Below are 14,694 nucleotides of genomic sequence, written 5' to 3' on the forward strand. Positions count from 1 at the left end.
TGACTGGCCGGCTGCCAAAGTGACTTTTAGTCCAGACAAGTGCATGGCAGAACCATCCCCGATTTGGATTGTGGCCATTACTTATTTCCCATACTCTTAAGACTGATAAAAAGTTTTTTTAAAAAGGTCCTTTAAAAAAACTGTGATCCTCCCTTTGGTCATGGGCAGAGATACGTTTCCTCCTCCTTGAAACTCACAGGTGGCCACATCCAAGCCTGCTGCTGTGCTCTCTTTTCTCAGTTGTGGATTTACAGTCATGCTCCGAGAAGTTTGTCACAAACATGTGCTTAAGAGGCGATGAGTGACTCCACAATGCTGGCTCTATCACACTCAATGTGGTAATTGCTGTTTATCATCCTCCCTTCTTTAAATCACTTGTCAGGTGCCTTTATTTTCAACTTCCAGAGAAATCCTTATCGGCAGTGAGCAACAGCTAATGTAAGCCTTATTTGATCAAACAGAACCCAAAGCCTTGTATTTGTAAAGAAATCATCAAACTATCCGTCTCCATAATTACTATTTGCCTATTTTTGCTGTGATTTCCCTCCCTTAGGCAGACAAGACTAAATTAGTAATGCCTTAAATGACATTACACATCAGTTGTGTTACAGGGATTATTAAAGTGCACTGTGGTTGACAGGATCAAACCTTATTGTTAAGCAGACAGCCATGAATCACAGGGTAAACCCACTTTATCCACATTTGTACTCACATACAACCAAATGATTTTTTGATTAAATTTGTAATTAAAAATCCTGAAAATCTTAAATGTTAATTAAATTCATATTTTTACATATGATAAATAAATGTCGTTGTGTTTATTTTGCTGTTTGCCTTGTGTTGATCAGCAGCTGGATCTCTTAATCAAACACTCCTTTTCATTTCCCACTAAACTCACAACAGGAGGCCCTTTGAAATCCTCAACATGGGAAGTTATGTATGTTATCATTTTGAATATCAATGGCAGAGGAATGCCGAGGATCCAGTATTAATGGGACAATAAATGCGAACCACAAAGGTTTTTTTTTTTTTTTTAATGGCGGCAGGGATGTGGGCTCGCTTTACTGCTGCCAGCTCGTAAACACATTCACACCTCTCTTTCATTTAAATGCGGGATAAGTTATAGCACATTATTGAAAAAAAAAAAAAATCCAGTCGACAACAACCTGCATTTGAATGCTGTCTGGCAGAGCCGAGGCCAATCCACAAACCAGCAGAGGTTTAAAAAGCACAAATAAAAGAGAGAGAGAGAGAGAGAGGGCAGTTTCTGAAGCTGTTAGAACACAGCAACTCTGTTTATTTTCACGGACCTAACAGTGGCAGTTATTATTAGTATTATCATATTTATCACAAAGGCCTAAGAGAAATCAAATCTCAAAGTAAAAATATTGTTTAACGTTAAAGTTAAATTAAATTAAAAAAAAAGAAAAGAAAAAGAAAAAATCACATAATCCAGAGCCTCCAATTAGACGTAGATCTATTGAATCAGGTCTTGTCCACATCTGAATAACAATTAAATCTGTTCCCACATTTACTTCAGGACAAATTAAAAAAACAAACCAAAACGCGCTTCATCTCTCTGCTCGTGTTCTCCTCTGCGCAGCGCTTTGCCCACCGAGAGGAAAAACCCTCTCCAAGCTGATGGTCTCTCCAAGATTACCCTATCAGGTGCAAACCGCTGACATGTTTCCTCCCACCAACAACAAAAAAGCCTCTCTGTGCCCAAATCTCAAGCCGCAGACGCACAAACACCACTGACAGGCACTGCTGCGCCATCATCAGCCCCCAAACCTCTCCAGGGATCCGCCGTTGCTGCTGCTGCTGCTGCGATTTCCACACTACTTTCTTTTTGAGAAAACATAACTTTCTTGTTGTATGTCTGGATGAGTTTGTTTGGCCACTTTTAGGGCGTTAGATTATCCATCGCTTTCCCCTTTTTCCCCACTGCAGCACTTAGGTAGAATAAAATGACCCATGCAAGGTGTAGAAATCCCCCGCAGGTACGGACGGATTTGAGGAGCTTGTGATCTCTGGAGCAGCAGGACTGGGATTGTGGAGAAACTTTAAAGGTGCGCAAAACTCGGAGGATAACTTTTTGAGGGAGGGGATTTTTTTTGTATTTTCTTTTTTTTTTTTTTTTTTTTGGAGAGGTTGAATTCTGAATGCTTTCCACGCTTGGAACCGATTTACGGAGACGTTGTGGGATTTCGGGGAGCGGAGGAGACTGATCCGAGAAAAAAAAGAAAACAATCTTCTGGATAATTCCCCCTCAACAAGGAAGCACCTAATGTTGCACCCTGTGACTCTGCTGCTGCTCTCCAGTGATCCATCCTTACACTGTGATTCAATCTCCTACTTACCCCCGGAGTTGTGTGCGTAAAGGACGCACAGGGAAGCGAAAGCGAGAGAGAGGGGGGCGATTTCGCCAACCTTTCCTGGGGCTCTAAATCTGTGGAAGCAGGTGTATTTCAGGTGTATTTCTGCAAGTCAAGATGTCTCTGCTGCCTTCGAGGTTCATATACGTGTAAGTGTTCCACATTTCCGTTTGCCTTTTGCACATAAAAACATGCATTCTTACCAATAGAAGTCGCCAAAAGCTTCATATTTGCGCAATGCTTTCATCCAGGTAGGCTGCGTTTATTCTTCATGTAATTGCCTGTGTGATTCACTCCCCTCCTCTCTTCTCTCTCCCTCTCTCTCTCTCCACGTAGGTGTTTACATTTTCTGGTACTCTATTTCCAGCTACAGGTATGTTTACACCCACGTTCAACTTGTGTTTGCATGTCACTGTGCAAATTTTAATGTGAGTAATGCCGATGATTGGTATAGGGTATTTTCAGGGTGGTCCCTAATAAATGCAGGCTTTAATATTGTAAACTTTTCATAATAATTAGGGTCCTGAAGTTAAAAAAAAAATAGGTGGATGGTTTTGTGAAGAAAGTATGTGTTAAAATCAAACAAGCATATTGTAAAATATATTTTTTTAAACGAGGGAAATAAGTGCAATAAATGTACAGACGATAGCAGATTAGAACAATATTATAATGGAGGGAAAGCACCATAAATGTTTGAAAATGCAAGAAAAAGTCAACCTGGAGCATTGCAAAGAAACTAGTTCTCTGCTTTAATATTATAGAAGCATTATTGAGATACGCTACATCCGATAATAATGCAGTTATTGCACTGTAGTCCCTAAAATGACCAATGCGAAAAGACTACAAATCCCTGTAGTGATAAAGAAATATTGTAAGCAATTCGACATTACTTAAACTCTAATCCGGATCATCTGCTTTATACTCGGACAAATATCAAATCAATATTAACAATCTGACAAAATAATTAAAAAAATAAAAACCTGTTGCTTTTAATCTGGAGTTCAAGTAGCAGTTTCAGTATTTTACAACAGAATTGTGTAATAAATATTTTGATCCCTGAGGTTAAAAGTGGTTCTCTGAACAGATGGGCTCGTTTGGCGCTTGTTGCCTCAGTTTTTATTAGTTGCGTCTCACTTTGAACAGTAATGATTTGCAGGCATCCACTCACCTAATTGCGCGCTGTGATTCAGATAAGATGCAGAGAGCACGCTCCTTCCCTCATAAAGCTATCTGATCAGTTTATTGGTATGACGTGTTTTGTCATAATATTCCACGTGCTGTTGTTTTAAATTAATTTCTCTGTGTTGTTATGATGTTTAATATTAAAACAGGATAGATTGGTTAAAAAAAAAGAGCAGCTTTTATCTATCATCCACTTCTGGGATGCATTTTCTTCCACATAAGCATCTCACAGCAGGCAACATTTTAAATGTAGTTTTTTATGTAATTATATCTTTGACAGAAAACAAATTAAAAAACAAACATATATCTGTCAGAAATCAAACCAAGGACAGTTAACTTTGACCTTTTAGGACTAATCAAGCCCTGCAGGAGACAAAGCTGGTTTGTAAACTATTTAAAATACATTTTATTGTTTTATATTTTTTCATTTCGTGCTGCTAGCATCACCTTGTCCCAGTCGGGGATCCATCGGCTCTCAGGGACTAAATAACAGATCTAACTCCAGGAGTAAATTTTCTCATCCAGGACTTTTTAGTGAAATTTCCCACAGATAAAATCTAGAACTCCAAACTCCAAAAACTAGAATTGGCAATGTTATGTAAGCACATGTGCTCTGATTATTTCAACAGAGCTGTCAGAAACAAAACTAGTCCCAAATGACCACTCCTCACATGTAAGACAGGATGAATTTTGTGGCCAAACGCGAATGAGGTGGATTAATGAATGATATTTTATGTTCTTTGCTGTTTCAATATGTGACCGGCATGTTTGTTGTGGTTTAGAAAAAGTCAGATAAGATAAAGACATTTATTAAACAGAGGAAATGCATTGTGGCTCTTTAAGGCTGGATGAAAAGAATGTAGGAATAGCCCTGTAATGCCCTCCTGTCACTTTGCTTCTCCATGTTTTTGGCCCTTTCTGCTCCTCATCGCTGCTGCGAGCAGCTAATGGCTCTTACATGTCATGCTGCGGTTGTGATTCCATGAGGAAAAACAACAGAAGCAACCACATTTGGAAGTAAACTGTGAATGCACTGCCAACATGTGAGAGTGTGTATTTCCCTACATTCGTGTCTATGACCCCGTCAGTGTGTGTGTCGAGCTAGATAGCAAGGTGTATCTTAGATGGATGCGACAACTAAGCTTCCTGGAAGATGAGCGCCAGACTTTTGAAGTTTCAACCATATCCGTTTTCATGCTGTGTCTTTGAAGAAAGGAGACAGCGTGATAAAAACTGTTGTCGCTGATGTTCGCCTCAGCCATGTGCTTAGGCTTGCCTATCCCTTGACGCAAAATGCAACTGTCTACCAAACACACCTTTATGTTTGTTTAGAGATGGGGAGATTTGGGATAAATCCCGTAGCAGCCAGTTAGGCCACATTTGGTGTGTTTGTCTTTTGTTTTTTTCTTGCCCGTCAGCTTTGAGGTTAATTTTGAGAGAGAATAGACAACAAATGATGCTGATGTTTGACTTGTGAAATGGATGCAACATATTCAACATTTTTGTGTGCAGTTCAGGATTGCATAAATGACTTAAATCAGCATGGATTTGGTGGTTATCCAGGTTCCCCTTTCTTTTTTTCTTTCCTTTTTTTTTTTTAGAAACATCTTTGGTTCCAGACTTTATTAGTGTTTTGTGAAGTGCAGAGAACGCTTTGACAGTCGTGCAGTTTGGGTGCTACTATGACGTCTTGTTCCTTGGATGAAAAGTCCTGTAAATGATGCTTTTTTCTTTGTTTGTTCAGCTGTTGTGGCTATGGCTGCTCATGCTAACTGCTTAGCTCTTAAATGTATCATTTTTGATGTTTGGAGTTTCCCTTTAGGAACCTGACTAGACATCAAATGTTCCTGACATCAGTAGAGTACTACTCTCTGTTGAGAGCAAAAATAAAAAAGCTCCATTGTTGTTGCTCCTTGGTTTCCAATAACATTGCTCATTCAGCATCCAGTGTACAGTACATGTTGTTTTACATCATTTGACTGTATACTTTTATCAAACATGAGGAAGGTGAGGTGTGCACTAAAAGGTGTCACACAGATGTGTTGAAAATGATAAATCCATGTCTGGAATTGAATAATGTTGCATTCGGTTATCTGATCTGAAAGTGTAAATCTCCTGTCTGAGGAAGGAACTAGCTGAGAATCACTATAAGGGTTAGTTTTATCTTTTCCAGACTCCAAAAGTTACTGGTCTTGATTCATTTTGTTACAATATTGTGTTGACTGTACTAAATACGTATATATATCAAGCACTTTGTGTAACATGGTTGTCCTGGCTGTGGAGTTGTTTCATGGAGGTTGTGTTGCATGTTGCAAAATGTATCTCGGAAAAAAGAGTTGAGCTGGAATCTTTGAAGGAAAAATGAGTCAATAGCTAATTTTGATTTTTTTGTTTTGAAAAAGCATATGAAAATATATTCCATGAGAAAAATGCATAATTTGCTGCTCCCCAGAGATACTGGCTGCAAGCACTATTTCCCAATCCCAATCTTACGTTTTTGATGCCTTGAAGTCAATATTAACACCACAAATTTGTTGCATTAGTCAGTAATGCATTCAAATATCCAGCCTCTCATTTTCTACACTGCCAGATGCCAAAAGTAATGTTTTGGGCGTGTTTCCTAAATGTCAAGATACAGAAGCTGTGTCCCAGTTCGGGGGCTGAATCCTCTGAGGTCCACATTTCTAGACCGAATACGTCATAATGAGCCAAGTCCTTCCTATTTGAAAAGCTTCTCCAAATGTGGCAGAGAAATGCTGTCGAAATCTATATCTTACAACCCACTGGGGGCAGAGTGCTTGTCAAATACTTTTTCCGTTTTGGTGGACAATGTAGGTCCAACCTGAGTGACCTAAGAGCAATGGGCTAGGATTGGGTTTGTAGCCTTGTTCATAGAAGCCATGTTCGGTGCCTCGATAAGATTTGCAAAAATTCTTTATTTTAAGGATTTGTTCTTCTGAGGCCACAATTTCACATCATGTTTGCTACATGTCATTAATTTACTGAAGTTAGAATAACAAGGACTTGAGGTATGTAATGTGTATATAATTAGCCACCTGAGAACAGCCACATAAAAAGCCATTACAGTGCAATTACCACACCATACAGCTGGGGAAATGGGATCTTGGCGTGAACTGAGATTCCAGGGCTTCTGAAAGTATACGTTTCCTCTCACTCTTCCACATGCTGCGTGACACATTTGCTTTTTCTGACGTGCTGTCAAAGTCAACGATTTCTTTTGAATTTATGTCAGGTCTAAGGTGACTCGTTAACAGGAGGGTAGTGAATTCTAAAAGGTGGATTTGGACAATATGATTCAAAAATCCTCCTACAAGAGTATTTTTGTGGTTCAAGGTGCCTCCTGCCATATTTCAGTCTCTCAGCCTTGTCTTCCGCCTGCTGCGTTTCCTAATTTATGGACCCTACTTCGCCTGCAGGCAGATATTTGTTTGATGATAGTGCAACAGGTCTGGATGCTTCAGGTGTATAATTGCTAGTGGCTTGCTTGCTTGTGGAAATGGAGTACAGGTTTCCCAATATTGCCTGGGGCACATAGTATACCGCTGTCTTAATACAAAGCAACAGAAGGTTCCACTATACATTTTGCACTTGTTCTGTGTGATTTCTACTCAACTTATTCAACACATCTTGTAGCATAGTTATCAGCTTGTAAATGCAGTGGTCTAAAATGTGCCAGTTTGAAACATTAAGAGAAACATTAAAAAGCCACAGTGGCAATTTCCTGGTTCGTATCTGAGTTTTTAGCCCCTGAAGCACAATTTTTTGACACCGGGCCCATAAAAGCAACAGTACACATTACTATCAACACCTGTGCCATGACGATCCCCAACTGACTGTCTTTCCCTCTTTCTATGTTTCTTCATCTTCTGTCTCTCTCTCTGTCTGTCTGTCTGTTTCCTCCTGTCTCACACCTCTGTGCAGTCTGTGGAGTCCCAGCAGAGCTCTGCTGATTTCAGGTTTTACATCGAGAACCACACAAGGAACCCAGACGACCTGAGCCGGAAGCAGGTCCGGATCTATCAGCTCTACAGCAAAACCACAGGGAAACATGTACAGATCTTGGGGAAGAAAATTAACGCCAATGGAGATGATGGGGACAAGAATGGTATGAGAGAACTCCTGTGCATCTCACCCAACACTTACGCTAGTTTGTTAGAACAAATCTCCACCATTTAACAGCCAAATCTGGGTGCATCTTGAATTTTTTTCTCACTCCTGCAGCCACTTTGGCTGTTTACTGTCCACTGTTTGGAGATGTTTTCTTTGCCCTGTGTTGGCTTGGGTTAAGTGGATGGAAACATTATGAAATTGCTGATCCTGCAATAGATATTTACTGCAGCATTTGGCTATCCAGAGCAAGTTTATTTTATCTTGATACATTTTCAGTTTATTATGCCAATTTATGCCAGAATGCCTAATATGGACCAAAACTGACTTATAGGTTTGACATTATAGTTGGCTTTGAGTTTTAGGCTGAGGCTTTATGAGCTTTTATGGTCATGTAGGATGTGATCATGTGACATTATTAAACCTTATTGTGGGTTGAAAATGGGACTATGAGTGGTCATCCTTGGAATTGCATATCGGTCAAATCTTAAAATCGTATTGTCTTTGAACTTGGAAGGGCAAGAGAAAGTTAAAATTGAATGTATAATCCTTAATTTCCTTCACTACAGAGTAGTTTTCTATTGACATTGTCACATTTTATGTTAGATATGGGCAACCGGGGTGATTTGGTTCAGCAATGTGAAAGTACTCCACACAAACTTAAAAAAGTGAAGCATTAAAATATAATAAACAAAGAGCAAATGACAGATTGAATTTGAATTTTTTCTGAAACAATTTTATGCTTCTGTCAACCTAATTATATTCTTTTGCTCTCTGTGTGGACTTGTTCGCTAATCAAAACAAAACAAACGTGGTGGATGAGTAAATTGATGGTCAGTGAAGAACTCTTTGATGCTGTGGCATAAACATGACTGGCAACATGACTCGTGTTGTGCCTTCCTGCAGATATTTTGCTCATAACAGCTGACTCATGGCTCGAAAATTGTTGGTCTTGAATGCCTCTCAGTGAGTGCGTTCAGTCACAGATGCGCCGAGGCGAAGGTTCCTCACTGCTTGTTAGAGCTTGAGTGGAAGCAGATCCAATTTTTCCCATGAGGCCTTGCCAATTCTACCCCCCCGCCCCTCCCCCTTCTCCCGCCCTCCCCTACCTCCTCCTCTTCCTCCTCCTCCTCCCCATCCAGCTGCAGTACCTGGCACCTGTGAACTCCTTTGCACTTACTAGTAATGCTCAGGAAGCTACTCTCCTTCCTCTAATCCACTCTCAGTCACTGCAACTGCAACAAGCGGAGGGCCACAAACCACCACAGAGGAAATATATTGCTGCACTGTAGAGCTTTATAACCACCAAGTACATATCAGTGCAGCTGAAATGCAGCATTTAGCATTAATGTAGCAGATCCTCCTAGAACGATCCTTGTTCAGAACGATTCATTGTCCACTCAGAGCAGATAGTGGGTTACCACAAAGCCTTGAAGCATGAGCTTTCAGCTTGTTTTGACAGGTGACCCCATACTAAGGCCAATAAATGCCTGTGGCCCCACAAAGTTCATATTGCAGCAAGGAAGACAACATGAAGTCATTGGACACAGGGTTTTAAGTTACAATATAAATCCCATATTTTTCATTTTTGCCCTTTTATATACCAATTATGGCACCAAAGGCCTGAATACTGTACCCAGAACACATAATATACAAAACATCACAGCGACCACTCAATGACTCACTGAGATATTTGATCGTCGGTGCTGTTCTGATAAAATAAAATCACCCATTTTAGACCGCGTTTTTTCCATATTACCCTCAGCAGATATCTTAGGCAGGGGATTGATTTATCTGATGTTCTGAGTTGAATTTTCATACTTGAGGTAAAATTCTGGGTCTCCATGCAAAACCAACTAAAAGTGAGAAGGCCAACATGTTACTTGTGACTTTTTACCTCCACACTTCAATTACAAACCAATCTTGTTGGATTTTTTTTTTCTAAGGACCCCAGTACAGCCCAAACTGATCTTTCCAGTGATAAAAGAAAGTCAGAAATTCAGCTCTTTAGTTCCCAAACAAGACATACAGATGGAAAATTTTCATAACAAGACAAAGAATAACTTCAGCCTTTCTTTAGATGTACCTTTCAGACAGGTTTTCTTGTTTCCACTTTCTTTCCAAGGTTGGGTTTTAAGGGTTTGGGTTTGGTTGGGGGGGGGGGGGTTACTTCTGCCTTCGAGCCCATCCCATCCCCTTCGCCTATTCTTCCTCTACTCCCCTGAGCGCTACTGAATGGCCCTGTGTGTTAAACAAATGGATCATCTTAACTTTTTGATTGAGTGAGCACAGACTAAAGGGAACTTGAAACCTAATCCTGAGGGGCACATAACCACTCCACAAATGTTTGGCAGATCTGTTTGCTGGTCGATGGGCTAGCAGAGACAAAGGTGACCTCGCAGGGGTTAACATTTAGGATGGGGAGTGGGAGTGGGGGGTGGGTGTTAAAAGAACTGCCGCGATGCGTCTTGACAGTGGATTACTGCAGTGTCAGGTTGAAGTGATGGTGGCATTGTTGTTTTGGTGCATATATGGTGTTGTACAAAATAAGCTATACGCTTAATATACCTTTAAGAAACTTGATTGATTTGCTCTGAATAACCCATAACCACACTTTTTGTTTTTTTTGTTTACAATCATATTCATCCACATTCACAGACATATATGTTGTGGATTGGTTTGTGATTTAACTATTGAGATTAGAGGGAACATAACTAACATTTATATATATTTCATTGGTTTATATGCGAAAAAATAACAATACATTCATCAGCCAAAAATACTGTAAACAGTCTAATTAGCACATACTGTAGAGCATGTCTCATTTCTTTTTCTTTAGTTTTCTTTATGAGTGCTTGACACATCTCTGTGTTAGCCCCACAAATGTTAATACATTAATACATTATTTTTCAAAAAACAAACAAAAAAAAAGTAAAGAAGCTCAGACCTTGTCAACCATCAGTGAGAAAAACATAGCAGAATTTTTTTATATGAATCTAAGTGAGTTTAAACTGTGTTGTTGACCATGTTGATGGGAGTGGAAGGACTTGCCCTTAACAGAGTCTATTTTTTTTTTCTTTCCCAGCTCTTCTTGTCGTCGAGACAGAAACCTTCGGGAGCCACATTCGAATAAAAGGAAAAGAGAGCGAACATTACATTTGTATGACTGAGAAAGGCAAAATAGTTGGAAGGGTGAGTATCTTTTTGTTTTATTTCCTGTGGACATTATAAAAAACGATTGATCTTTTAGCAAACGCTCAATACTTTGGAATATCAAAATGAATATTTTAAAGAGAGCTCTTAATCCAGGCTGAATTGAACGCAGCCTCAGATCTACTTTTTCCTGCTGTTTTTGTACACCCTAACAAAACCCCTTTGATAACTCACAGCCCTTCTTCCATTACGTAATCGGCCTACTCCTTTGACACTCGATCAGTCAATTACGGACTGCAATCACCACAATGCATTGAGAGACTAATGGTCACTTAGGAGGAATGCCATTGCAATTATATCACTTAGTCACACCAGGTGGCCACAAGTGCGGGATGACTGCATTGTGACTCTGCGGACGACCACTTCGATATGGAAAAGAAGTTAATATTTGAAAACGTACACTGCAGAGGCACACGTGTGATTTTGTTGCATTAATAACTCATGCTGTCAGCGTCGGTGGGGCTGCAGTAATTCACACAAGTTTTCACTCTCTCATCATAGTCATCTGTTAGAAACATGCATTTTCAGTTGTAGTTGCTGGGGCCTCTTTTGTTTAAAAAATGTTCTTTGACTTCCTTCTTTAAACCACTGTTGGATTATTTTAAAGATCAGATAAAATTACATTTAAATAATTGATTGTGTTTGGGTTTCAGCTTGCTTAATGCTAAAAAAATAAGTCATACTTTGAATCACAGTAATATAGCCATTGCTATGTAGATATGCTGATAGCTCTGCTTTTATGGGCTGGGCTTTTGAGATATCTGAGATTTTTTACTGCAATTCAATTCAGTCTTCAATTTTAAAAAGTCAGTAGCACTGTCTTTTTCTAGAAACACTACATCCTTACCATACATTACACTGCAGTATCCAAATCAGTATATTTAAACCACTTTAATATATCATAAACAACTTTTGCCAGATCTTTTCATGACTATATTAATATTAATTTTGAAGTCTTTATGCTAAGCTAACTGTCTCTTGGTTCTCACTAAATATGTAGCCTGCAGATATGGAATTGATATGGGATTTCTCTAACTGAGCAAGGAGGTGAATTACACACTATGTCAAACTATTCCTTTTAAATACAACTACTGTAATGTGGTCTGTGCCCAGAAAGTGTCTCAACAAATAATCAGCATTTTAGACTTTATGCTACTTTTCAAGAAACTGGAAAATATAAAACCGCAACAGAAAAGCTTTCTGAGCCTGAAAACATAGATGCAATGGAAATAAGCCAGAGTTGAAAAAGAGGTCATGCTGCCATGTTAATAATGAATGAATTCCTTTTTACCTTTTTTCAGCCCGATGGAAGGAAGCAGGAGTGCGTCTTTGTCGAGGAATTCCTAGAGAACAATTACACGGCTCTTGTGTCGGCCAAGTACAAAGAATGGTACCTCGGCTTCAACAGTAAGGGTCGGCCCAAGAAAGGCTCGAAGACCACGCAGAGGCAACAGGAAGCCCACTTCATGAAGCGCCCGCCAAAGGGCAGGTTGGACCCTCTGGAGGAGTTTCGTTTCACCACAGTAACTAAGCGGACACGAAGGGCTCGGCGATTAAAACCCAACTCCAAGAGGAACTGATAGGACCAATGGGACAGCACTAATTTTCCTCAGGGAAAAAAAAAAACTGTATCTGAAAATCTCAAGCTTCTTGTCTTAAAAGAATCACCTTAAAGACGCCACTTCTGTAAAAGAAAGAGACAAAAAGAACAAAAAAAAGTCAAAGATGTTTTATTTTTGTATTTCAGGATGACTGAATATTTCCTAACTCTTGGATTCTTCTGGGTTGATGTCATTGTGCTAACGTGTCTGTCATGTTATTTATACTGGATAAACTAAAGGACCTCTGAGAGAATTCCTGTCGCCGTCGTCCTCAGCTACTTTTGAACTGCAAGCTGAAGGCATGCTTTCTTTTTTGACAATGGGGTCTGAAGCAGGAGCTGACGCAATGTTATAAAAATCAGCCAACTAGAGATTCATTGGAATACCTGTCAGTTTTTGTTTGTGTTTCCCCTGACAACGCGGATCCCATACTTTCCACTGGAATCAGACACCATGGAGATGAAACGAAGAGAGGTGGCAGTCGCAGGTGACACTGTGCTGCCGGGATAACTGTGTAGCTTTGAGTGCAATATTTTACAGGTCTCTCTCTTTCTCTTCCTCTTTTTTTTCCATACGTCTCTCAACCTCAGCTTCACTCGTGGCTCCTGGAATGCGCTGAACCTCTGAGTGCTACGTGTGATTTCCTTGACATTTCCATGCAGCCTGTGATTCAGCTAAAACACGACATGCTTTGACTAGTCAGGCACCAGCCATGGCTTTAGTCTTGTTAAAACACTAAAAAACACAGAGAATACAAACAAAAATATTACAGTTGATGTGATTCATAATTCCGCGAAGTCTTCCAACTTCATCCCATTTGGGAGATGGATGTTAATCCCTTTCGTCTCCTCTTGGACTCGTTTTTTTAACAGCTCTTTCTTACATGTGTTAAAGTTTTTCCAGAAAAGGATGCCTTGATTCCTTCAGTGTGAGCTAGCTAATATTTGGGGGTTGGTGATGAAGACTTCCTCTGCCTCCTTGTTCTTTTTGTTTATCCTTACCTAGTCTGGATGTCTGTGTTCAGTTAATCTCAAGAACCTTTCAGACCTTCAGTTTTTCCCCTTCCAAAATCATCTTTTGACTGTGAGCTCATCTTCACTCCTTTAACTCGCACTGAATGAAAGTCTCAAAGATGCTTTTGGGAAAAGCTAATCCCCGTGCTTGTTTGTTAGATCAGTGATCCACAGACGGGAGTACTGTAGCTCCGACCAATCCTGATCACTTCATAAATCCACATTTGACAATTAAGACTTTTCCTCAGATGACCAACTCATCCAGGATTCTGGGAACATTTTCAGAGTTTGTGTGTGAATCTGAAATGGAAAAGTCTGTGCTTCTGTCCTCTCTTCTCTCACTGACGACAAACTCCAGCCCCTTTTCACCAGTAGTGTGTATTCACCTGTCTGCTGGCAGGTTTTTGTATGAGTTGCTACTAACAACATGACACATTTATGATTTTTTTAAACAAAATGTAAGCAAAAATAATTTTATGACTATTATTAAGATATTTATTGCCTCCCTTTGTAAATAAAATGTGATGAGTTTTATTTGGCCTCTGTTAATAAAATGAGGACTATATTTTAAAAAAATATCTATTTTATGTCTTTATTGCACTGTGGATAAAGTTAAAAGCACCTTTATATCCTGGTTTAGACTGGGATTTTATGATGTGCATGTTCAATATTATACTGCCTAAAAGAGAAATGCTGCAGGTAGCGATTGGTTGGACATAGAGTACATTCCCTTCTCTGCATACTGCCAAGGTATGCATTTTTATATACAAACCCAAAGTGTGAGGACTGCTTTTAAGGTCAGTGTTTTTTAAATTGAGAAAGGTCTGTTGCAACATCTCTGAAGGCTTTTTATATCACTGAGAGTTTACAGTTGGTGTTTAAAAAAAAAAAAACTGATATCATTACATAATTATAAAAAGTATTTTTGGCAAAGAAAGTGACATTTTATCTTTGTATGTGTTCTTTTTTCAGTGTATTGATGAAATGGGATTAAATGTTGCATCATTACCAACATCACAGCTGGAGTGAGTGGCATAGAAGTAAAAAAAAAAAAGAATCCAAATAAATTGATGTTATTTGTTGAGAGTGTAGAAGACGGTGTGACGTGTACCTCGCTGACCTTTAAGCACTTCAAAAATACAACTTTACTTTGATGTAAATGCTTCATTCTCCAGACCAGTA

General features: G+C 39.4%; 1 protein-coding gene across 1 annotated transcript; it reads left to right on the forward strand.

Moving 5' to 3' along the window:
• Positions 1-939: 939 nt before the first annotated feature.
• Positions 940-14,064, forward strand: fgf24 (fibroblast growth factor 24). Its single transcript, XM_010731430.3, has 5 exons — positions 940-2,524; positions 2,712-2,748; positions 7,500-7,683; positions 10,771-10,877; positions 12,200-14,064. The coding sequence occupies exons 1-5, from the start codon at positions 2,493-2,495 to the stop codon at positions 12,476-12,478; spliced, it is 639 nt and encodes a 212-aa protein (XP_010729732.1). The 5' UTR covers positions 940-2,492; the 3' UTR covers positions 12,479-14,064.
• Positions 14,065-14,694: the final 630 nt, after the last annotated feature.

Source organism: Larimichthys crocea, chromosome I, assembly GCF_000972845.2.
Source record: "Larimichthys crocea isolate SSNF chromosome I, L_crocea_2.0, whole genome shotgun sequence".
In the NCBI taxonomy this organism is placed as follows: Eukaryota; Metazoa; Chordata; class Actinopteri; family Sciaenidae; genus Larimichthys; species Larimichthys crocea.

What these genes read in the sequence shown, in the direction of transcription:
- fgf24 (XM_010731430.3), top strand. Translation starts at nt 2,493, where the DNA reads ATGTCTCTGCTGCCTTCGAGGTTCATATACGT. An exon ending in CCTTCGAGGTTCATATACGT is followed by an intron (nt 2,525 to 2,711) that starts GTAAGTGTTCCA and finishes CTCTCCACGTAG; the next exon opens with GTGTTTACATTTTCTGGTAC. An exon ending in AGATGATGGGGACAAGAATG is followed by an intron (nt 7,684 to 10,770) that starts GTATGAGAGAAC and finishes TTTCTTTCCCAG; the next exon opens with CTCTTCTTGTCGTCGAGACA.